At 47.1% G+C, this 24,855-nt stretch overlaps 1 protein-coding gene across 1 annotated transcript; it reads right to left on the bottom strand.

Annotated features, from left to right (window-relative positions):
* Window positions 1-1,910: 1,910 nt before the first annotated feature.
* On the bottom strand, window positions 1,911-23,665 carry SMU1 (SMU1 DNA replication regulator and spliceosomal factor). Its single transcript, XM_004600194.3, has 12 exons — window positions 23,543-23,665; window positions 19,028-19,238; window positions 16,799-16,951; window positions 15,389-15,499; window positions 13,421-13,549; window positions 12,138-12,257; window positions 9,692-9,808; window positions 8,870-8,997; window positions 7,545-7,671; window positions 5,739-5,906; window positions 4,915-5,067; window positions 1,911-3,538 (listed from the first exon to the last, which is right to left on the bottom strand). The coding sequence occupies exons 1-12, from the start codon at window positions 23,566-23,568 to the stop codon at window positions 3,440-3,442; spliced, it is 1,542 nt and encodes a 513-aa protein (XP_004600251.1). The 5' UTR covers window positions 23,569-23,665; the 3' UTR covers window positions 1,911-3,439.
* Between the last annotated feature and the right edge of the window lie 1,190 nt (window positions 23,666-24,855).

Below are 24,855 nucleotides of genomic sequence, written 5' to 3'. Positions count from 1 at the left end.
AGTTGAATCAACTGGTACAAACAGAAGGTACCTGACACCAAAACCAAAAGGGGTTATGAAAGAACAGTGGATGGTTGCCATTCTTGCCCCTTGAGTTGACTTCCCATCTGACTTCGCCTTACTCCCCATCCCAAACCCCTTTAGTTGGTTATATTTGCCTGGCACAGAATTTGCAGCTATGCCAGAAACTGGAAAGGCTCCCCCATCTCATCCCCTCACCAGTGTGGATGGCTTTTAGAGATAGCCCCCCTAACTCAGGATGCCTCCATAAGGTTCCCCTCCTTTGATGAAAGTTTAAAAAAAATTGAGAGGTGGGGGGAAGGTGGGGAGTGAAGCCATAGTACAGTGGTTAGGACACTTGCCTTGCACAGAGTTGACCTGGATTTGATCCCCAGCTCTGCCACATACGGTACCCCGGGCCTGCCAGGAATGATCCCTGAATGCAAAAAGCAAGCCCTGAGCACCCCCCAACAAGTGTTTTCCTTTTATTTTCACCTTTTAGTTAGGTTTTCTTCCCTGTAGTGACCAAAATCGGTAGTTCCAAATATTGTTGAGGCACTAAGTGCAGGAATAGAATGAGGATTTTGAATTCCTAGAATGCATGAACATTCTGACTAGATCTTGCTCTAAGAGCCTCCCAAACACCCCCAAGGTCATGTCCTTTCTCATCTACCTGCTCACCCCCACACTCAGCTGTCTAGAGTGTAAGGGCTCCTTTTCCTGTCTTTTCCGTTGCATCTGTGTATCACAGATGGAACTGCCCATTATTACCCATCACTGTATCAGTCATCCCATTGTTCATCGATTTACTCAAACGGGCACCAGTAACGTCTCTATTATGCTCAGCCCTGAGATTTCAGCAGCCTCTCCTTACTTGTCTCTCACGATTAGGGACAGGGGAATGAAACCTGTTTTATTTATCTGTTTACTGTTTTTGGCATATCGAATACGACACAGGTAGCTTGCCAGGCTCTGCCGTGCGGGCTGGATATTCTCAGTAGCTTTCCAGGCTGAGAGGTATGCATATATCCTTTACTGTATTTGGGATATGAAGATACCATGGGGAGCTTCCAAGGCTCTCCCGTGAGGGCAATAGACTCTTGGTACCTTGTCAGGTTCTCCAAGAGGGAAAACAAGGCTTTTGGGAGCTTGGTCTTACAGTCTCTGGATGTTGGCCGTTGGTGGGATTACAAGGTGCTGGAGGCAGTTTGCGGGTGTGGCTACCAAGCTACTGGAAAATGGGGGGGGTCTGGGTGGAGAAGACCCAGTCCCAATCCAAGCAGGCTTGGAGATCTCAGCCCTGGGTCCCGCACACCTGGGTTCCTCTGCCAGTCCCTTCATGCATGAGGCCCATCCGAACGTTATTACCCATATTGTAACAAATTGCAAGATTTCATCTCACAGCTGAATAGTATTCTATTTGTGTAAATATAGCTTCACTCTCCTGTTGTGGGGGACTTGGGTTGTTTCCAGATCTTGCCTATTATAAAGAGCATTACAATGAACATAAATGTGAATATATTTCCTAATTACTGGCTTTGTGTTCAAGGGATAGCTATCAGGACTTGAAATACTGGTTCACATGGTAGTTCAGCAGTGTGAGACATTAGGGGGCTCTTTTTTCCTGGCTCTGTGCTCAGAACTTGTCATTGCTGGGATCAAATCCAGTGCTCCTGCACACACACAAAGCATGTCCTCAGCCCACTGAACTATCAAATCTGGTCCTGTAATTTTCAATTTTTTTTCTCTGGAGGGTTATACCCAATGGTGCTCAGGGTACCATAAGCAGTGTTAGGGATTCTTGACTGCATGTAAGGCAAGTACCTTAATCCCCTACTTTTCAATATTTTCAGAAGTCTCCACAGTATTTTCCATAAAGGCTGAACATGATTATATAGTCCCACCAGCAGTGAACACAACAGCGACACAGGGCTTTTTTAATGTAGTCAACAGCACATTCTCATTCCCGTTTCATATAAAAGGAGAGATGCCAAAACTAAACCTATCATAATGGATCCTGCAACCAGTTCTACTCAGAAGATGGAGAGGCTATTTCCCCACACAGACCAGAACATGTGAGAAGGCAGAGCTGATTGCATGTGAATGGGGGGGAGGGGTGTAAAGAAATGAGATCCTATGCCAACACCTGACCTTTGCATTTATTCACTTACTGGGTGCCAGGATCAAACCCAGGGCTCCATATATACAAAGGCTACTACCACTGAGCTACATTCCTGGGCCCCACCGAACCTTTATATACACTATCACTCTACCCCAGAGAGTCTCTTGCCCGCACGCCTGGCTGTCTTTCCCGGGGCCCCTCGGAGGGGATGGGCTCCAGCTTCCCTCCTCGCCCAGAGCAGAGCTCCCGGCGGCCTAAGACCACCAGAACCTAGCACCAGACGAGTTCAAGGCCCCTCCACATGTTCAGACAAGCCTCACGCATGAAGATGCCGGCAGAGGAACCCAGGTGTGTGTAATCCCATCAACGGCCAACATCCAGAGACTTAAAAGCAAGCTCCCAGAAGCTCGCGGCCAAGATATCTTATAACCTACTTCTCCGTCTGGGAGAAAGTAGCAAGCTGCTGAGAGTTTCCTGCCCACATGAGACAACCTTGCAAGCTTCCCATGGTGTATTCATATGCTAAAGCCAGTAACAGGCTGGATCTCATTCCCCTGACCCTGAAAGAGCCTCCAATGCGGTATCCTTGGGAAGGCTGAGTGGAGAGAAGCTTCTAAAGTCTCAGGGATAGGATGAATGGAGAGGTTACTGAACCCACTTGAGAAATTGACAATCAACGGGATTTCATGATTCGTGATCACTCTAAACCAGGAATTGATATTCTGCTAAATTTAAGATTCAGGATAATATAGTTGTGTCACACTCCTCTACCCACTCATAAGTAAATATGTAACTAGGGCACTTATAATGGAAATGGGAAAGCAGAGCCTCCAGAAAGGTGTCAAGTTTATTAACATCTTTTAAAAAATGGAAGAGAAAACCGCTACTGAGTATGGGGATTTTTCCTATTTACAAGTTTAACTGAAGGAGGTGTATTTCAAATAATCACAGGAATATAACTTTTATCCCCCTAGAATGATGAGGTTTTCACTCTGGGTAGAGTATTAATTGAAAACATCAAGTGACTACCCAAATAAGAGTCGTAAATGAATAGCATAAAAATAAGTAAAAAAAAAAAAAAAAAAAAAAGGAAGGAAGAAACAACCTCTTTTTTTTTCTCTTTTTGGGTCATACCCAGCGATGCACAGGGGTTACTCCTGGCTCATGCACTCAGAAATCACCCCTGGCGGTGCTCGGGGGACCATATGGGATGCTGGGACTCAAACCCAGGTCAACAGCGTGCAAGGCAAACACCCTACCCGCTGTGCTATCACTCCAGCCTCCCGGAAACAGCCTTGAAAAATGAAAGTGAAATCATCAGGGTTTCCAGAGCTTGAGAAGCCCATCTTCGCTGTAGGTGGCAATCAGGTTCTGATGTGGGTGATGAGCAATGCCAATCACATCCTTCTCATGGACCTGGAATAAGCAAAGCAGGGTTAGGGCTCCAGGGCACTCATAAATTCCATGCAGGCTTTCAGAGCTCAATGGAGAGAACGGGGAACTCACCTTTGAGGATTCCTCAAGAGGCCTAAACACACACACAACCCAAAACTCCAATGAGGTTATCATCCCACTAGTTCCACAATGTGGGTGCTGATTTTCATATTGTGTATGTGCCAAATCACTTTTGTGTGTGTGTGAGGGGTGTGAAGGGTGTGTGGGGGGGGCGCACACCTGGCAATGCTCAGGGCTTACTCCTGGCTCTGGGCCCAGGGATCATATGCAGTGCAGGAGACTGAACTCAGGACCGCTGCATGCAAGGCAAGTGCCTGCCTTTCCCGCTGTGCTGTCTCAGCCCACAAATTATTTTCACAGCTGATCCTACTCACCATCTTGCCAGACACAGGTTAGGCTAAGCCCAAATGATTTCTTCAACTCCCAGAACTTGTATTTTCCAGGCTCCTCAGCTAGATGACACATTCAACCTCATCCCGTTTTGCTTATGCCGCAGATTTGTGCGTGGAAGGGACACAGAACAAGTGAACCAAAAGTTCACCCAATAATAATTCAAAATAAATTCTTCAGGGCTCAGAGCAGATCAGACAGGGATTACTGTCCTAGCCTTGCATTCAGCTGGCACCGGTTCAATCCCCCAACACTACTAGGAATGAAGCCTGAGCAGAGCCACAAGTAGTCCCTGAGTGCAACCAGGTATGATCCAAAACCAAATGATGCAACCAAAACCTAGAAGATGAAATAAATTACTCTCTGGCCAGAGAGACCATTTAAGGGGCTGAGCATATGCTTTGCAAATGCAGGAGACCTGGATTAGATGCCCAGCACCGCAAAGTCTCGAGCACAGAGCTAGGAGTAGTCCCTGACCACGGTTGGTATGGCCCAAACACCAAAACACAAAAATAACAAAATTCTTCTCTTGCCACAGACATAGCTTTGCATTTGAGTGGCGTGGTCCCAAAGCACTTAGCAGGAGTGTTCCAAAAATAAAACAAGTATTACTGTCTAATAGGTATATCTAGGATGTTTAACATTTTTAAAATTTCATTTTAGACTCTGTGATTTGCAGGGTCTGCTTCCCTCCACCACTGTTCCAGTTCCCCTAGCCCAAGGTACCCGCTACCCACTCTTCACACCACACCCACGCCCCCAGGGTAGGTTTCCTACTGTAGACCTGTTCTGACCCTCACCATTCCGGTTCACCTTGACAAAACAACTGCACTCCTTTCCCCTTTGCACCTGTGGCCATGTGACTGAATCACAGCCAAAGAAGAATGAGAAACTAAGTGATACATGCTGCCGGACAGGCTCCCTTTCTCCAAGTCACTCAGACTCACCGTCAGCGTTCTCTCCAGTTTGCCAGTGACTGTGCTGAAACAGTAGAGCACAAAGTCCTCCCCAACACAGTAGATCCACTCGCCACGAGGAGAGAGCGCGCAGCAGACAAAGTCACCGCCCTCTCTCTTACCAGAGCTGAAGCTTCTGACAATCTGGATCACACCACCACCCGAGGCAAAAAAAAAAAAAAAAAAAAGCATTTGGCTTAGCAACAGTTCAACAACTTATTACAGTACAAACCCTTTGACTTACTGTTGTTACCAGCTCTGTTACTAATGTGCAAAATGCCCCTGACTGGGAAACAATGAGTTAGCTGCATGATGTCGGAGGCAGACCGGAACTGAGAATCCACACATCCAAATCATGATTCCCATGCTCATTCCCACAGAATGAGATGTTTTGCCCCACAAAGAAGGAATCTCAGTCCCCAATTGTGCATCACATCTGGGGTTACCACACCCCAGCGTGCCGCCACTGGAGAGCACCAGTCAGCAAGCATGTGCGATCTGGCAAACACTGCACTGAAGTGCCCCCCCCCCCCCCCACCAAGTGTCTGTGGCTACAACTGCAAAGAGAAGAGGTCCTGAAGGAGAAATCAAGACAGGAGTCTGGTTTAACACGCCGATGCAGGCGCAGACCACGAGCAGCTCACGCACAAACATGGTTTTGATGAACACAACTGCAGCGCCACTTTGTCAGCCTGTTACCCCGAGGAGTCAAAGGTGGGGCAGGACGGACAACCACTGTGGCGGGGGGAGGGGGGGAAGAGAGTTCTGCCGAAGCCAAGGCAGCCTGAGGACCCTCACAGCAAGCACGCACTCACCTGGCCCTGCATGTTCATGATGACCACTGTGTTGGACCTGTTGCACACCACGAAGTGCTCGGGGTTCTTAGGGAGCAGGATCACACTGTTCACGGTGATGTCTGTCCCCGCAGTGCTGCCCAGGGACTTAAAGGTATTGGAACATTCTGTGGTCTTCATATTCCAGATCTATGACATAAACATGTGCAGGATAAATATTTTGGGAGGGGGAGGGTGTTAAGAACAAACACAACAGCAACCCAACAGATTACTGGAAATACAGCTGATGCAGAAAAGAGCTACTTACCTGATATTCAGTCTGATCTACTCGCTAACACAGCTCTAATATGCAGTACACATTTATATGCTGAGGAATTGGTGTGAGCGAAAAGTCACAAAGCTCCGTGTCAGCCATTCTAAGCTGACACTCCTGAGGCACCCTGAGGTCCTTGCATACACCTGTCCTCACAGAATTTTTTTTTTGAAGGGGGGGAGGGGAAGACACATACATTAAAATGACTGAAGTCTGACATGTGCTTAAAGAAGGGTCAGACCAAATATTGCATGGCATTTCTGGACCCCACTTTTTTTTTTTCTTTTTGGGTCACACCTGGCGATGCACAGGGGTCACTTCTGGCTTTGCACTCAGGAATTACCCCTGGCAGTGCTAAGGGGACCATATGGGATGCTGGGAATCGAACCCGGGTTGGCCGCGTGCAAGGCAAACGCCCTACCCGCTATGCTATCACTCCAGCCCCATGGACCCCACTTTCTTAATAAGACTCAGAGGCACGCTGAGTGCCTCTGTTTCATTGTTTCCACTATCTTCCATTGAACTTTAACATAAAACTGGTGCCAAGGAAATACCTATGGGAAGAATAGCTGTCCCAACATTACTTTTCATTATTATGAGACAATACCAGCTGTATCAATTGCCTATAGGGTCTAGTAACCCAAGAGAGAAATGGACATTTCAGGATTAAGAATTTTAAAGCTTCCAGTATTTTCTGCCCAAAATGTCAACAAGATGTTTTTAATCCCACTTCTAAGGGGGAAAAAACAAAAACAAAATGAGGAAGCAGAGCAAACCCCTGTCAGCTCTCCTTTGGTTGAGATCCTGTGTCTTGAGCCTCCCCAGCCATCCTGGGGAAGTTTCTTCTACAGGGCCCTGGTTCAATTTCCAAACCAGAACAAGAAAGCTCAGGGGGCTATTTCTCCGTGTCAAATGTTTAGGTCTTCTCCCACAAAGCATTTGCTTTCATCTGGCAATTTAAAAACAGGTTCCAGAAAATAAATGGAGTGTGTCAGATCTGCGGCAATTTTCTGTTTGGATTTCTCGCCTTTTCTAGGAAATGAGGCCCTTGCTGGAAATAACTGCAACTTTCAGGGTAGCGAAGACCCATTAGTTTCCCACTGAGAGCTGAGGGCAGAAAATGAGCATCTGAGAAAAAGGCAATTCTGCCACGCTCCTCTCAAGAAGTCATTAGGAAGGCTCCAGATGTGGGAGCCAGAGGTGGGGGAGGTTGAGAGACTGGTTCAGACTCCACAGCAAAGGAGACTGTACCCATGGGAAAACAGAAGGTCACCTCCACAGATGAGGATGGCGGGACATTTTTTCTGCTACAGATGACAGTTAGCACTGATGCAGGTTTAAGATTTGAGGTCCCTCGGCCAATAGGAATTACCCACACGCTGTCCCAGACTCAATCACACCTACAATAGCTGGCAGAGAGCTTTACTCCACCCATCACAGTATCCCCACTGAAACTCCTCAGAGGGCAATGACAAAAGAGACAATGCACCATAAACCGGCAGCAAATACTTAACCTTCACTGTGCCATCAGAGGACGCACTGATAATATAGTGTCCATCTTGTGTAAAAGTTGCTTCATTCACAAACGAGGAATGGCCACGGAATTCCTTCAAGGTTTTCCCAGACTTTAAACCATGAATTCTGTCACAAATAAAGGAGATTTTAAGGAATTCAATTTTCAAATGTTATCGTTGGAGCGAAGTAATGATACACTAGATGAGTTACAGGACTTCACACTATAAAATTAAGTGAATAAAGAGGGCTGTGAAATTATGTATGTAGTATCATTTTCATCATATTGAACAAAACCAAACAAAGGTTTTGCACAGAAAAAGATGACTGGGGCCAGAATGACAGTACAGTGAGTAGGGCCCTTGGTTCATCTGGCTTCAATCCCCAACACGGCGGATAAGGCACTTGCTTTGCAGGCAGCTGTGCTCAGTTCAATCCCCTACATTGTGTATGATCCCCTGACCTGCCAGGAGTGACCCCTAAATACAAAGCCAGGAGTAAACCTTGGGCACTACCAGGTTTGGCCCAAAAACATAACCAAAAAAAAAAAAAAAAAAGACAGGATGAAAAATAATACCTCGCTTTGGAGCTGGAGCAATAGCACAGCGGGTAGGGCGTTTGCCTTGCATGCGGCCGACCCGGGTTCGATTCCCAGCATCCCATATGGTCCCCTGAGCACCACCAGGAGTAATTCCTGAGTGCAGAGCCAGGAGTAACCCCTGTGCATCGCCAGGTGTGACCCAAAAAGCAAAAATAATAATAATAATAATAATAATACCTCGATAATGCCACAAGTTCTGTTCAGACAGAGCCACAGATCTGCATACAATCTGTGTGTATAAAATGTGCTCTAAAATAACCTGGAGACAGGCGTGTCCACAGACTATAATTTGAGAAATAACAGCTACATGGGGCTGGAGCAATAGCACAGCCGGCAGGGTGTTTGCCTTGCACGCAGCCGACCCGAGTTCAATTCCCAGCATCCCATATGGTACCCTGAGCACCACCAGGAGTAATTCCTGAGTGCAGAGCCAGGAGTAACCCCTGAGCATTGAGCATCCGGGTAATCTCTAGGGGTAATCTCTCTAGGGGTCTCGGTGCACTGCTAACATTCATGCTATTGTAACCATGCTGCCTAAATGACAATGAAAATAAAAAGTAAAGTAAGTGAAAAAAGAACAACACCGCCATCAGCACTACTTTGGGGTAATGGGGTCACACATAGCTTCACACTCCATGCCAGAATGTCCTGATGAAAGGATAAGGAGTCACGAGGGGGTTGCATCATAGCAGACCGAAGCCAGGGCAGTGCAGGGTTACTACTCACCTAATTGTCTGGTCAAAAGAGGCACTAAGAATCTGACTGCTGTCCTTAGAAAAACTCAGGCACGTGACACCTTTACTGTGTGCTCTTTCAAATCTCCGTAAACACTGCCCACTCTGAATCTTCCATACCTGTATTTAAAAACAAAAATAAACAAACAAAAGCCAGTCAAAACCTGTACCTAAGAATGTCCCATTAAAGTCAGCAGGGTTGGGGCTGGAGCAATAGCACAGCGGGTAGGGTGTTTGCCTTGCATGCGACCTGACCAGGGTTCGATTCCCAGCATCTCATGTGGTCCCCCGAGCAACGCAAGGAATGATTCCTGAGTGCAGAGTCAGGAGTAACCCCTGAGCATTGCCGGGTGTGACCCAAAAAGGGGGAAAAAAAAGTCAGCAGGGTCAAGCAGCGCTGATTAGTGCACTAAAGCATTAAAAATGCATGCAAAGACCGAATATGATATGTCTGGTTCACATAGTACCATGAACCAAATCCCCTGAACCTTAAACCTCTTCCCTTGTCAATTATTAAAGCAAAATTTCAGACTCTACGAACTGTTCTGGTATTTTATCTAGCAATTAAATTCAAGCCACAGCTAATGACTTGTGAACCGCCACAACAATAAAAGTACAACACGTCATTCAAAAGGAGCCAGGGCAGCATGGTAGGAAGGATATGAAAAGATCTGAACTGAATTCCCAGGCCACTTCTCAACTGTGTGGTCTTGAACAAATTATTAGTGCCCCACCCCTACCCCCACCCTTCCCAGCCCTGGTAGTGTTATTACTAGGATCAATCAAACAACAGTTTGTGCCACTAATCCAATACCTTGATTTTCCCATCTTGGGCGCCAGTCGCCAACATTTCCGTGTCTCTGCTGAAACACATGCAGAGGACTGCATCATCCATCATCATAAAGTTATCCTGGGCCTGGTACTTAAGATCCTAAAGGAAACAATGGTACACAGAAAAATTATATAAAAGTCAAGGTCCCAATCACCACAGGTCTCTATGAACTCACAAAAATCAGAACAACGAATGGATTTACTCTGAATCTCTAAAATAAATAGTAGTGCTAGGTACATATGGACATAAATATTTTTTACACAATTCAAAAACCAATATTGTAAAAATGCCAACATTATACTCTTGTTTTATTGCTTATCTTTTCTAGGCAAAATTCTTCCCATAGATCCATATTGTTTACTTTCATTTTTGGGTCATGGGGTCACACCCAGTGGTATAAAGGCTTACTCCTGCAGAGCTCAGGGGACCATAGGAGGTGCTGGGGGTCAAACCTGGATCCAATTCGAATAAGGCAAGTGCCTTACCTATTATACTATCTCACCCCTCCCAACCCCCTCACCGCATCACCTTTATATCAAAATGTATTTACGAGCATAATGTGCAAAAGTTAAATGATTTCCCAAACTAGCATCTACTTTTTTCTAAAACAATGTACTGATTAACATATGTGTAATATTTCTTCCATAATTCACTGCTCAAAAAGTATTTTTCTAATTATAAAATGAGATTTAAAAAATACTCTAAATAAATAAATAAATAAATAAATAAAAAATACTCTAAATACGGGGCTGGAGCGATAGCACAGCAGGTAGGGCGTTTGCCTTGCACGCGGCCGACCCGGGTTCTAATCCCAGCATCCCATATGGTCCCCTGAGCACCGCCAGGGGTAATTCCTGAGTGAAGAGCCAGGAGTAACCCCTGTGCATCGCTGGGTGTGACCCAAAAACCAAAAAAAAAAAATAAAAATAAAAAAATAAAAAATACTCTAAATACATAAAGTTGAAAGTAAAAATAACTCAGAAATCCACTACCAATGGAGTGGAATCAGTACTTCATTACTGAAGTATTTTAAATCATTGGGTAGACAATAAGCAGCTTGTTTGGGCACGGAATTCCGTTGAAGCTCACTAACATTATCCCCCAAACAAACTGCAAATAGATCAAAAATGAAACATAAGGGGCTGGAGCAATAGCATATTGGGTAGGGCGTTTGCCTTGCACGAGGCTGACTGGGTTTGATTCCCAGCATCCCATATGGTCCCCCGAGCACGGCCTGGCGTAATTCCTGAGTATAGAGCCAGGAGTAACTTTTTTGCATTGCCGAGTGTGGCCCAAAAAACAAAAAAACAAAAACAAAACAAAACAAAAAGAAGCATAAGGGGGCCGGAGCGATAGCACAGCGGGTAGGGCGTTTGCTTTTGCACGCGGCCGACCCGGGTTCAATCCCCGGCATCCCATATGGTCCCCCAAGCACTGCCAGGAGTAATTCCTGAGTGCAAAGCCAGGAGTAACCCCTGAGCATCGCTGGGTGTGACCCAAAAAGCAAAAAAAAAAAAAAAAAAAGAAGCATAAAAGGATTAAAAGGAATTATGGCAGAAAAAATGGATAAAAACTGTAATATTATGCAAACCACAACACCTAATCAAAGAGAGAGAACAAAAGGGAATTCCCTGCCATAGTGGCAGGGTGGGGTGGGGGGAGACGGGACTGGGGAGGGGGGAAGGGATGTTGGGTTTACTGGTGGTGGAGAATGGGCACTGGTGAAGGGATGGGTTATCGAACTTTGTATGGGGGAAACATGAGCACAAAGATGTATGGATCTGTAACTGTACCCTCACGATGACTCTCTAATTAAAAATAAACTAATAAAAAAAACTGTAATATTAAAAAAAATAAAACCTTAAATCTAAAAAGTGAAACCATAAGCAGTCAAGAAAAGTAAAACTAAAAATATACATACTACATATTTATTACAAAGGCTGATCTCCTCAAGCTATCAGGAGCGCTTACAAATCACTAAGAAACAATCCAAAAGAAAAGAAAAGTGGGGAGCCGGAGCGATAGCACAGCGGGTAGGGCGTTTGCCTTGCACGCGGCCGACCTGGGTTCGATCCCTGGCATCCCATATGGTCCCCCAAGCACTGCCAGGAGTAATTCCTGAGTGCAGAGCCAGGAGTAACCCCTGAGCATTGCTGGGTGTGACCCAAAAAGCAAAAAAAAAAAAAAGAAAAGAAAAGAAAAGAAAAGTGGGTAAAGGATATGCACAGACTTCAAAGAACAGAACAGGAAATACTGGACTTTTTACATATGAAAAGATTTTCCACTACGTTCGTAAGAGAAACACATGTAGTGCCACAAGTACAAGAATAATTTCACATACACAGAATAATTGTAAAGTAACAGACAATAAAAAACAATGAGAGAACTTCTCCCATTAGAGAAGTTCCTACATTAAAGGATACTTTACCTTCCTGATTTTTCCCGTTGTAAAGTTCCATACTTCAATGAATCCATCAACAGACCCAGTGACCAGATACTGACCATCTGGAGAGAACCGAGCACACTCCACATGTGACTTCTGACCGAACTGTTTCAAACAAAGCAATGGACAGATGTACTTTCACGGAAAGATCTTCCAACAAGTCCCCTTGACCACCCACCACAGCAGAGTGTGAGGTGGCCTGTGTCCTCAATACTGGAGGGACACAGTTGTCCCTGGGCACAGCAGAGGTGGCACCCGTAGTTGTCTGGCCAGTTTTATGCCCAAGGCTCTCAGCTGAAACTACTTTTTCCAAAGTAAAGCAAAATATATATTTTTTAACTTAATGGCTCTTACGGGACTGGAGTAATAGCACAGCAGTTGAGCATTCGCCTTTCACGCGGCCGACCCGAGTTTGATTCCTCTGCCCTCTTGGAGAGCCGGGCAAGCGTACCAAGAGTATCGAGGCCGAGCGGCAGAGCCTGGCAAGCTACCCGTGCATATTGGATATGCCAAAGACAGTAACAATAAGTCTCTCATTGAGAGATGTTAGTGGTCCCGCTCGAACAAATCGATGACAGTGACAGTGACAATTGTGCTTACAACAAATAATCCTGCTAAATGTAAATTTTTACTGGAATCAGCCCACGACCATAATTTCACACTCAGTAATAATATGGTGGAAGAAGTCCCAGTTGTGCATATAGGGAAAATATTCTTCCCCCATCAAAATATCTATTTTTATAGATTTTTCATCAATTTCAACCAACCAGTCAGTGGCTGACTAATTCAAGAAGTAATTAAAACTATAGACAGTTGCCTTTTTTTTTTTTTTTTTTGCTTTGGTGACATATTATCTGGCAGTGCTCAGGGCTGATTCCTGGTTCTGTGTTCAGGAATCACTCCTAGTGGCTCTCAGAGACAATAAGCAGTGCAGAGAACTGGGCCCAAGGCTGTTGCACGCAAGGCAAGAAAGCTCTATACCCACTGTACTCTCCTGCCAGCCCCGACATAACCATTCTCCGAAGGGCAGGCCTCCTAGGGCAGTTGATGGGAAGAAACATCAAATAGAGGGCAGTCGGTTACAAATCTGAGGATTGTCCTAGCAGCACCGGAAAACCCCTGTGATTCCCAAGGACATCTCTGAATGCTATCAGAACTAGAGAGTAAATCCTGTGCCCCACCCACACCCTTGGCACAGGGTCCGGCTGCACAAGCTCATGCTCAATCCTCACGCACGACTGCTGCCAGCCCGCGTCTGAGGATCCTACCTTAATATGCCTGCTCAGCTGCGTAGGGAACTTTTCTTCTTCCACGTCTTTGACAGCTGCTTTGCCTCGGAACAAATCAATGGTCATGCCGGGAGGGAGCAAGCCCTGATGCTGCTGCCACTTCAGGGCCTGTGCGAAAAGAAATGCTACTTGAGAGCTCGGAAGAGCTGGTCTTGACTGCTCAGTCCAGCCCAGAGAAAGAGGGTCCTAAGCACACAGACCCACCCAAACACAGCCTCACCTGCTTCTGTGTGACCTGGAGGCACAGGCTCACCTCCAGCATGGAAGGGGACTCTGGGACCAACAGGCAGATCTTTCCCACACCTGTTTCCTTAGCAGTGCGACTTATTACTAACAAAACTATTTGGAGGGGGCTGGAGTGATAGCTCAGCGGGTAGGGCGTTTGCCTTGCACACGGCCAACACGAGTTTGATTCCCAGCATCCCATATGGTCCCCTGAGCACCGCCAGGAGTGATTCCTGAGTGCATAAGCCAGGAGTAACCCCTGTGCATCACCAGGTGTGACCCAAAAAGTAAAAGAGAAAAAAATTAAAAAAAAAAAAACTATTTGGAAAATAAATCTCCCCTGGTTTCAACACCCGCTAGTCACTGTTAACCATGTTATCTTCTAGTATTTGACCTTTACACATCAGCTATGACTAGACTATATTTTAAATTGTCGTTTTTACCTATCATGAGATGATTTTATAAGATAAATATAAATTCTATTGCTATAAAATAGTGAATTGGATGTGGCCCCAACACAAAAATCGGGAGAGAAGAGATGAACAGACACTTCCTCAAGGAAGACATAATGACAACCAACAGGCATAAGAAGACATACTGTTCACCACTGATTATCAGCGAAATCAAAACAGTAATTAGTGGTAAGATAATACCTGACTCCATTAGGAGATTCTGTATCAAAAAATCCAGGAATAGTGCAGAAGGCAGGTACAGCAAACAGGGTCCTGCAAGTGGTCAGTCGACCGGGATTCGGTCCTCAGCACCCCATTTGGTTCCCAAATCCTACCAGGAGTGATCCCTGAACTCTGAGTAAGCCCTGCACACTGCCACGTGTGGCCCCAAAACAAAAGCAAAAGAAGTGAAAAAAACCCAAACCAAAAGTCCAGAAATATTGAAGAACTGGCAGAACTCTGGTAAAAATGGAATGATTATTCACTGTGGTGGGACTACTTGTCGGTTCAGTCTCCTTCAAAAATGAAGATTTTGAAGATTTCTCAAAATAAATAAACTCAAGAATAGAGCTTCTGGGGTTGGAGCGATAGCACAGCAGGTAGGGCGTTTGCCTTGCACATGGTCGACCCAGGTTCAATTCCCAGCATCCCATATGGTCCCCTGAGCATGGCCAGGGGAATTTCCTGAGTGCAAAACCTGGAGTGATCCCTGTGCATCATCGGGTGTAAGAAAGAAAAGAAAAGAAAAGAAAAGAAAAGAAAAGAAAAGAAAAGAAAAGAAAAGAAAAGAAAAGAAAAGAACCACCTAGTGTTTAAAAAAAAATAGAGCTTCCATGTCCCCTCAAACTAGATATTATTATGTTTGATGCTATAAATAGAGCCCTTTTAGTTTTGGGTCACCTGGTGTTGTGAAGGCTTGGTCCTGACCCTGTGCTCAGGGATTCCTCCTAGAATAAAACCCAGAATCTTACACAAGTGAGCTAGGTGACCCCTTACACAGAGCCACAAACCCAGTCCTCAGAGTTATTGTAGTCTTTCTTTATCCTTGTCTCAATAAAACTTTATGAAAACCGAAATTTGAGTTATCAGAGTCTTAACTACAAATCTCCACTGCTTCTGAAGAAAGAGGAAGGGGGCCTGGCACAGCTACTGCTCCAAGCAGCTCAGGAGACAGCACACAACTACGAGGACACTCTAGCACGCTCGGTTCCTACAGGGGAAACAGCATCGGGGCCACAAGGTCACAGTAGTTCCTCAGGAATTTCATTACCTGTCCCAACAATGCCATGAGACGAGAAGGAGGCACCACACTGACTTCCCCAGCTAAGGCCTGGGCAATTGCTGCTCGTCTCTTCTCTTTGCTACTTCCGTCCGGGTATGCCTGGAAAGGGAGAGAGGGGGCACTGTTTCCACAAAGTGGCTGGGAGGTATGTTTGCTAACTGAAAACAACAATCATAAACATTCAAAAAGGAAAACATGGAAAGAAATCAGTTACACAGGGGTTAATTAAAATCAACTCTTTTTTTTTTTTTTATGACTTACGATTCTACCCATGCTCGCATTTCCAAGCAGGAGCTGGAACAGACTTGCGGTTGGTCAATCCAGGCACTGCCGTAGCAATGTGTTTCTCAACCATTCTCTGACCATGGCCCCTTTCTGACCATTTCCTCACTGTGGCTCCCGTCCTACCGGTTGGCTCCAGCCTAATACCAGCACCCCACACTTACTCCATTTTCACCTGTGGTCCCTTTGGACTATCCTGGTGGCCCGCAGAGGGATCTTATGTCCCAAATGCCGCTGTAAGAGCCACATCCAAGTCAGAGCTGTTTCCCAGAGCCTTAGAAAGGGCAGAGCCGAGGATTCCTTATATTCCATGTTATCTGCTCAGGACAGAAGTTCCTTTCCATCTATAACTTAACTTAAATCTGTCCTGGTGACCTAAGCTCCTTTCCTCATCCAAGCTCATCACCCCCTGGCACCTGTGAATGCTTTTCCATTACCCAGCGCCTGCCAAATTCCTCATCACCTATTTCAATAAACCTCTAATAAAAGGCTGGATGACAAAGAATAAAACTATACATATGGCAACATTTTGGGTGTTTTATTTGGAGGCCACTGCTAGGACCTAGGGGGTACTGCCAGCCTTAGGCTCCCCACAGTGCTCAGGGGGCACTGGAATGTTAAGCATGCACCCAGCCCACTGGGCCATCTCTTAGCCCCCAGAGAACAACACTTGGGGAAAATGGAGAGATCAGTGCCGCTCTACCAGCATGCACACTGGCTGCAAAGCAAAAGCATGCAATTCTAAGACCCTAATGAGCTGGGAGGAAACGGCCACTGCCAGGGGCACAGGCCCCAACACATGAGCACACCCCCGCACAGGCAGCTCTTTGGGGCCAACTGTGTGGCCTGAGAGAGAAATAATGCCAGGGTATGTTTTCTGTTTCTTTAAGATAAACAATATCCTAAATACTCAGGAAACTGAAACAACATTATTCTAACAGGGGTAAACAAACATCAATGAACATAAACAACAAAATAAAAAGAATTGTACTATTCTCAAAAAATAGATCATAATCATAAAGTATACAATAAGACCACTTAAAAAGATGATACTATTGCCTCTAGTTCCGGCCTCAGTAACAGAGTAACAGTTTCTTTGCATTACCACCATCATACCTCTCGAGGGTCAAAGTAAGACCTGGCCAGGAGGTTCTCCAGGTGAATGTAGCGCTCTGGCTGTGTCTGTTTCAGCATGATCATGGGGTCCGTCTGTCTCAGAAGTGACCTGGCAGCACCCAACTCACGCAGTTCTATCAATTCCAGAACCACCTGGGTAAAGGGAAGAAGATGGCTGTCTCAATGTATTCATTCATCATTGCTCTTCCAGTACAATTTCTGATGTAAAAATGGCCTGCCGTGGGGCTGGAACAATAGCACAGCATATAGGGCGTTTGCCTTGCACGTGGTCGACCCAGGTTCGATTCCCAGCATCCCATATGGTTCCCTGAGCACCGCCAGGAGTAATTCCTGAGTAGAGAGTCAGGAGTAGCCCCTGTGCATCGCCGGGTGTGAATGCACCTTCTCTTTTTCACAAGCAATTCAAGTGGACAACTAAATTATAAGATGACCAGAGAGATAGTACAGTAAGTAGGGCACTCGCTGACCTAGGTACCCCATATAATTCCACCCAAGTTCCACCATCCCTTAATGCAGAACCAGGAATAAACCCAGAGCACAGCATAGTGTGGCACAAAGAAAGAATTCTAAGTAGTAAATTCAATCCCTTAACTCCCACCCTTTTTCTTGTTTGGTGGTGCCGGAAACTGAATCCAGGCCTAGGCACTGGCCACCACTGAGGCACACTCCCAACCCCCTACCCAAAGTTTTGGGGCCACACTTGGTTGTGCTCAGGTCTTACTCCTGGCTCTGTGCATACTAATTTCTTTCTTTCTTTCTTTTTTTTTTTTTGCTTTTTGGGTCACACCTGGCGATACACAGGGGTTACTCCTGGCTCTGCACTCAGGAATTACCCCTGGCCGTATTCGGGGGACCATATGGGATGCTGGGATTTGAACCTGGGTCGGCCGCATGCAAGGCAAATGCCCTACCCGCTGTGCTATCTCTCCAGCCCCTGTGCATACTAATTTCTGGCACTGTTTAGGGGCCGCATGAAGTCAAACCAGGCCGTAAGCCAGGCAAGTGTGTTAGCCTCTACACCGTATCTCTACTATCTCTCCAGTCTCTACTCCTCTAAAACATTTATCTATCAATCTTCTCTCCTCTCAAATCTCTTGTTCAAAATATAAGTGAAGGAAAGTAGAGCTGGGATGCTCTCCATGGACTCCACAGGAACCTTTCTCCAGTTACCAACATTTTTTTTTCTTTTTGGGTCACACCCAGCGATGCTCAGGGGTTACTCCTGGCTCTGCACTCAGGAATTACTCCTGGCGGTGCTTGGGGGGCCATATGGGATGCCAGGGATCAAACCCGGGTCGGCTGCGTGCAAGGCAAACGCCCTACCCGCTGTGCTATCGCTCCGGCCCCAAGTTACCAACATTTTCCTTGAGGAATTGCCGAACTCTGGTGAACTACAAAGAAAGAAATCCATTTTCCGATTTTTACTCCAAACAGCTCATTCTTGTTTTCACAAAGTGCCCACACTCTGCTGGCATGGAGCGCCCCAAAACCTTGGGACTTCCCCGTAAGAGGAATATCCCTTATTCTCAAGCTGCTGCCACCACACCAGATTCAGTGCAAAAGAGAAGGTTCGTTCACTGGTTACCAGAAGGGCAATTCATAAAGCGGATTCACATGAGACTGAAAGGCTGAAGCTGTGAGAGCTAGATGAACACCCAGGAAGTGTTGGGGAGCTGGAGACCAAACGACACCCAAGGACTGCAAAGGGCCTTCCTGGTTGGAGAAGATGCTAATGTGCCAGGGAGAGACCTCGCATCCTTGGAAAGAGGCACGGGAAGCTCTGCATCCAGGCCCCTCACCCTACACATCTCTTCATTTGGCTGGTCTTGACCTGGATCTGTGCTAAAGACGACTGTAACTAAGCACAGTCCTTTCCTGAGCTCTGTGAGCTATTCTAGCAAACTGCCAGGTTCAGAAGGGGTCGAGCGGACTGCTGAATTTGCTGGCAACGGGTCAGAAAAGGGGGTGGCTTGAGACTCCACAGTGCAGCTGTTGTCTGCAGGAAGGGCAGCTGTGTCGAGGGCTGAACCCTTGTGAGCTATGTGCAAAAGAACCCTGGGCGGCCAGAATTCCGATTTGCGAAAAGCTTGGTCTTGGTCATTTCCAAAAAAGATAAACTAAGGAGTCCTCAAGTTCTATCGTGCAAGGGGGGAACGCTCACCACCAACTTCCCAGTCCTGGGTGACCCACGAGCACCCCCACTCTTACCTGCTCATAAAGGTCAATGAGGGTTTTGTCCGGCAGTTTCAGAGACTGGATAGCCTGTAAGACAGTATCCCAGTGGCCACTATTAATGTCGGCCACAAAACTCTCGATGCTGTCCACGGTGTTGAGAGAGACGGTTGTCTCCTCCTGCAGGGTGGCTAGCGCCCGATGTAAACTGTTCTCCTTCAGGTACTGCATGATCAGACGGATCACACTGGAAAAAAGGAAAGCTTTCTCACTCTGGGATCCTGGCTCTCCAGAGACGGCAAAGGAAAGCCCTCCACGGCTTAGTTCTCAACTCCCCTTCATTTCCACCTGTTTCATTTTCCTTTAGGAACACACCAAGCAGAGGTCAGGGGCCCAACAGAGCTCTGAGTGATCCACAGCAAGTTTTCCATTTCTTTTTCCAAGCTGGGGGGTGGAGGGTGGGGGGAGGTGCTCCCAAGTGGTGTTGGGGAGGGAGGGCTGGAGTCCACTCCCAGCAATTCTTCACTAATGGGGCTGGGACAGTTCAGTGTGAAGGCACAAGGATGTGGCTGGTGCTTACGGTGTCTGGCATCACAGGTTCAAATGCCAGGTGGGGTGAGGGTGGGGGCTGCGAGGGCAACACTTATATTTGGCAGTGCTGGACCCTCCAAACTATGCCCTGGGACCATGGATGTGGTACTGGGGAGCAAACCATAGTCAGGGGTCACAAGGCATGACTCCTAACCCCAAAACTGTCTCCTGTCCCTTTACTTCCACTTTTTTACCATGAGCAAAACTCTTGAATCTCAGAATCCGGAGCAGGAGAGACAGTACAGCAGGTAGGGCGCTTGCCTTGAACACAGCTGACCAGGCCTGGCACATGGTCCCTGAGCACCACAAGGAGTGATTCCTGAATGCAATGTCAGATATAAAAACTTCTGAGCATTGCCATATGTGACCCCCAAACAAAACAAAACAAAAAATCATAGAATCTAAGGGGACCGAGAATCAGTGAGGCCTAGCTCCATCTCTGAAACAGGAGAACTAGGGCACAGGAAAGGGAAAATAACTTGTTCAATGTCTACATCAGCCAGGAAGAGAGTTGATTAGCAAAATGACTCTCTTCCAAAGCTAGAGAGCACTTAATTATGCCCAGTTTCTTGTTTGTGTATAATTCCACTGCACACTTTAGTGGTAGAAAATGGCTGGCCCACTCTGGAGTTGTCATGCCCCGAGACATTCGGCCCTGTGGTCTCGGCCTAAGACTTCAGTTCTCAGGCCACCTGGGTCACAGCCAAAGCCACTGAGAGGGTGGCCCTTGGTGTGAGGACTGAATTGGGGCCTCCACATACAAGTTATATGCTCTGGACCTCTGAGTTACCTCCCCTGCTCCCAGTGAAAGATTCGTTTGGCTGTTACCGTTTTGGCTCCCGGGCCTAGGTGCTCAGAGGCTAGTTCTTGTGGTGCTAGAGGACGATATGCAGTAATGGGGACCAAACTAGGCCTGACACATGCATGACAAGCACCTTCCTTGTACTATCTTCGTTCACCCTGAAGATTTAAACCTAGGCTAGTCATCGACACAAAATACTTGAAACAACTATAGGGTGATTTGGTTGTTTCTAAATAACAACAACCCCCCCCCCCAAAAGTGAACCGAGATTTTCTTAGATGAGATTTGCTGAACACAAATAAAGCTATATTGTATGTCAAAGCAAAATAAAACTGTGCCTCCTCAGTGGCAAAAGTAGCACCTATCCATGACCATTTCCTGGGTATGTAGGTGCTGGGTCTCACCAGTGGTGTTCAGGGGACTATATATGGTGCTAGGGATTGTATGGGGTCCACCGCATGCACATAAGTGCCTTAACCTCTGGCCCATACCCACTACCTTCATTATCAAAGTTTTCGAACAGAGAAAAAGATAAAAGAACACTATACAGTCAGGGAAAGACCCAATTTCCAAATACTGAGAGAATGTCAACATGTGACAGAAAGATTCTTAATTATTTGTAGTTAAGAGACTTTGATCATGGGCCAGAGACACAGTACAGGGAGAACTTGCTTGCAAGTAAGCCACCCAGTTCAATTCCTAGCTCTAAATGGTCCCCCAAGCCCTCTGAAATGAATCCTGAGCACAGAGCAAGGAGTAGCCCCTGAGCACCACCAGGTGTGGTGCAAACCTCCCCCCCCCCCCCGCCCCAACAAAACAAAACCAGTTAAAACAAAAGTTCCTATTCAGTGAATTTGAAGAATCTGCTTATATAAACCCACTGTAACTGTACAACACTGTGATATTGTTTCCCTTCTCCTTAAACCTACATATATTTTTTAAAGTACACACATTTGAAAAGAAAAAAAAAATAACACTTATGGTGGCCAGAGTGAGTAGAGCTGGCAGGTATTTGTCTTGCACACAGCTGAGCAAGATTCCACCCCCTGCAGCCCTCTGCAGCACCATGAGCCCCAAGCATCACCTGACCTCACTGATCCCTGAGTGCAGAGCCAGGAGTAAGCCCAAGTACTGCTGCATGTGTCCCCCACTTCCGTCCCCCCCACATCCAAATATAGATGGCTCAACAGTATTTCTACTGGACAGTAGTAGTATAGAGGCTTCGGGTGTCAGACTGGAATTTAATCAACTTCCCTTTCCAGGGGAGAAATAATCATCATAAAACCACCACCAGTGCTTACTGTTTATGACACACCAGGAACTGTTCTAAGCATTTTAGGTAATAGTGATTCACTTATTCCTCAAAACAACCCGGAGAGGTAATACTTGATGTTTATTTCACAGATGAGGATTGGATCAAGGAACAGAAATAATGGGAAAATAAAGATTCAAGTAGCAAAGCAAAACTCCCGCAGGAAATATCTACTCCTCACAGGTGTCTCTTCTCTCTGTGGTCCCTCTAGGCGACACCCAGGCTCTTCCATATTCCTTCAGTCGCTCTCATGTGCACTCCCATATGAGACACCCTCCCTGCAAAGACCTGGCCTCTGACCGAGCAAAATCAGGCTCAGTTCCTTCAAGCACAATGTCACACTCTGAGCTAAAAATGAGTTGGCTGCGATTTCAAATCAAGAGTCCCACCTCTCACTGTGAACCTGTACAAGCCAGGCAACACCTCGGTGCCAGGCCCTGATCTTTGAAGAAAAAAAAACCCCTGCTCTGCAGCGTTGGTGAAAGGGTCGACTAAACTGTTTCTAACAAGCCAAGCACAGAAAATGCTCCATACACAGAAGATGTGACCAATAATAAAAATATGCAATATCCCATAGTAGGGGAGAAGGGAAGTTGGAAGCAGCTATGAGCCAGGCTCAAAAGCATGAAATTCTATTAAACTCCTGCTGAGGTCTTTTTTTTTTTTAATAAATTATTTATTTATTTATTTATTTATTGCTTTTTGGGTCACACCCAGCGATGCTCAGGGGTTACTCCTGGTTTTGCACTCAGGAATTACTCCTGGCAGTGCTTGGGGGACCATATGGGATGCCGGGGATCGAACCCGGGTCGGCCGCGTGCAAGGCAAACGCCCTACCCGCTGTGCTATCGCTCCGGCCCCTCTTTTTTTTTTTAATGTAGTGATGTATCATTGATTTTACAAGCCTGTGAGCGCCTTCTATGCTTTTAAGGGCTACAATGTTAGAACGCCCCTCTACCACCGTCCACTGGGCCTTTCCTTTTCGCTCCTTCCCCTCTTAGTTATGGGGTGTCTGTCTTATCCGCCCGCACTCCCCACCGCCCCTCTTGGTTTTGTGTTTCTTCACAATACCGACGACCATCTGCTAAGTCTCATTTTGGCGCACACTCCCCCACGACACACATACAACAGGGCCTTCTCTGATGGCAGGGACTTCTGTCTGCTCCGCTCACCTCTGCACCACCCCGAGTCTGGCACAGCTCGTTGTAGCCTTCAATATTTGCTGAGTGCATGAGCGCATGACTCCCCGCCCCTGCCTCCCAAGGCAAGCTTCCCAAGGCCGGGTCCTCTACCCCCCACCCCCACACTTGGGAAACTCTCTGACAGTCCCGGAGAAGCGCGCTGCACAGCCCCTCTGGGTTCATCAGTCCGTTCCCACCCACTCTCCTCCCTCCCACCCCTCCCCGCAAAACTACCCAACCTTCCGACCCCGGTCCCCGGGCTCCGACGACTTTCCGGAGCTACGGAGAGCTGCTGCCCATGCTTAAGAACGCAGGCCCGGCGGGCGCCTGATGCAACGGCCCCCCTTCACCCCCTGCAAAGAAAGGGCAGCGCCAGGTCAGCCCGGTGGCCCCGACGGAGCGGCGCGGGGCAGAAGCCCAGCCCAGGAGGCAGTTCGGGCAGCGGCAGCAGGACGCGGGGCGTCGAGCCCGAGCATCCCTGCGCAGCAGCGCGTCGCGGGGCCGAGCGGGCGCCGGGCACCATCAAACTCGGGTCCTGCCCCCCCCACCCCCGCGGGGCCGCTTCCGGGTGGACTCTGGGCGGACTCGGACAGGGCCCGCCTCTCCCTCGCCTCTGGACTGCTTCTCCCCGCTCCTTGGCCGATATCCGCCCCCGCAGGACTCACTCCGAGGACTCGATTTCGATCGACATAGCGGAATCTCGCCGCGAGCAGGCTCCGCTGTACGATCAGGCCAGGCCCCGGGCGCGCCACCAGTCCACGTCACTTCCGTCGTCTGCCTGACGTCACTTCCTCCCGCCGGCCCAGCCCACTCTGGGGGCGGTGCGTACGGGAGAGGGGCGGGGCCTGTGGCGTGACGTCAAAGGCGGTGGGCTGGGGTTGGGCTAATGCGTCTGCTCACTGGAGCGATTCCGGCTTGGGACCGGAAGGGGAGCTTTTTGCTTCTTTTTTTTCTTTGTTTTTTAAGGGTTTGTTGTTGTTGTTGCAGAGTACCCCTGTTGGGGGCATACCTGAGTATGCATCTTCCTAGCAGGCTCTGGGGATCGATTGGGATGACGGGGATCGAACCCTGGGCAGCCGCGTGCAATGCAAGCTCCTTACCCGCTGTACTATCGCTTCCTGTGGGGAGCTTCTCCTTCCAAAAGATGCTGTAGAGGGGCTGCTTGGGTTTGATGCAATTCGATTTACAGATAGGATTGAATTTGCAATTCTTGACTCCTGACTGGGCTGGAGCAATAGCACAGCGTTTGGGCTTTCGCCTTTCATGCGGCCAACCCGTTCGGCTGGCAGGCTACCCGTGGCGTATTGGATATGCCAAAAACAGTAACAATAAATCTCTCAATGAGAGACGTTACTGTTGCCCGCTCGAACAAATCGATGAGCAACGGGATGACAGTGACTTCTGACTGGTGGATCAATACATTCGAAACCAATAAACAATGGCTACTGTTTATTGCAAGTGCTTGGAGATTTGAATTTCAAAACAAAAAATGTAAAATATTTTGAAGCTTAAAACAGTTTATTCAGTCTAATAATAAAAATTTGGGACCCTTGGGAATGAAACCATGGCATAACGAGTAGGGTGCTTGCCTTGCACGCCACGGACCCGAGTTCAATCCCTGGCAGCTTATAAAGCCCCTTGAGACCTACAGGAGTGATCCCCGAGCACCAATGGGTGTGGCCCCAAAATGAACTGAAAAAAGTTGGGGACCAATTGAGCTTCCATTTGACCCAACAATACCACTCCTGGGAATATATCCCGGAGAGGCAAAAAGGTATAGTAGAGATGGCATCTGCATTTCTATGTTCATTACAGCACTGTTTACAATAGCCAGAATCTGGAAAAACCCAGAGTGCCCCAAAACAGATGACTGGTTAAAGAAACTCTGGTACATCTACACAATGGAATACTATGTAGCTGTCAGAAAACATGAAGTCATGAAATTTGCATATAAATGGATCAACATGGAAAGTATCAT

This window comes from Sorex araneus, chromosome 1 (assembly GCF_027595985.1).
Source record: "Sorex araneus isolate mSorAra2 chromosome 1, mSorAra2.pri, whole genome shotgun sequence".
Lineage (NCBI taxonomy): Eukaryota > Metazoa > Chordata > Mammalia > Eulipotyphla > Soricidae > Sorex > Sorex araneus.
Note: the sequence above shows the minus strand (reverse complement) of the source record. Positions and strands in the feature narration are given on the sequence as shown.

Bases quoted from the DNA above. Each gene is read 5' to 3' on its own strand.
- SMU1 (XM_004600194.3), bottom strand. From the start codon at position 23,568: ATGTCGATCGAAATCGAGTCCTCGGA. The intron at 19,239-23,542 runs GTGAGTCCTGCG...CCTTTTTTCCAG, and splicing joins ATCGAAATCGAGTCCTCGGA to TGTGATCCGTCTGATCATGC. The intron at 7,672-8,869 runs GTGAGTAGTAAC...TATTTGTGACAG, and splicing joins TCTTTTGACCAGACAATTAG to AATTCATGGTTTAAAGTCTG.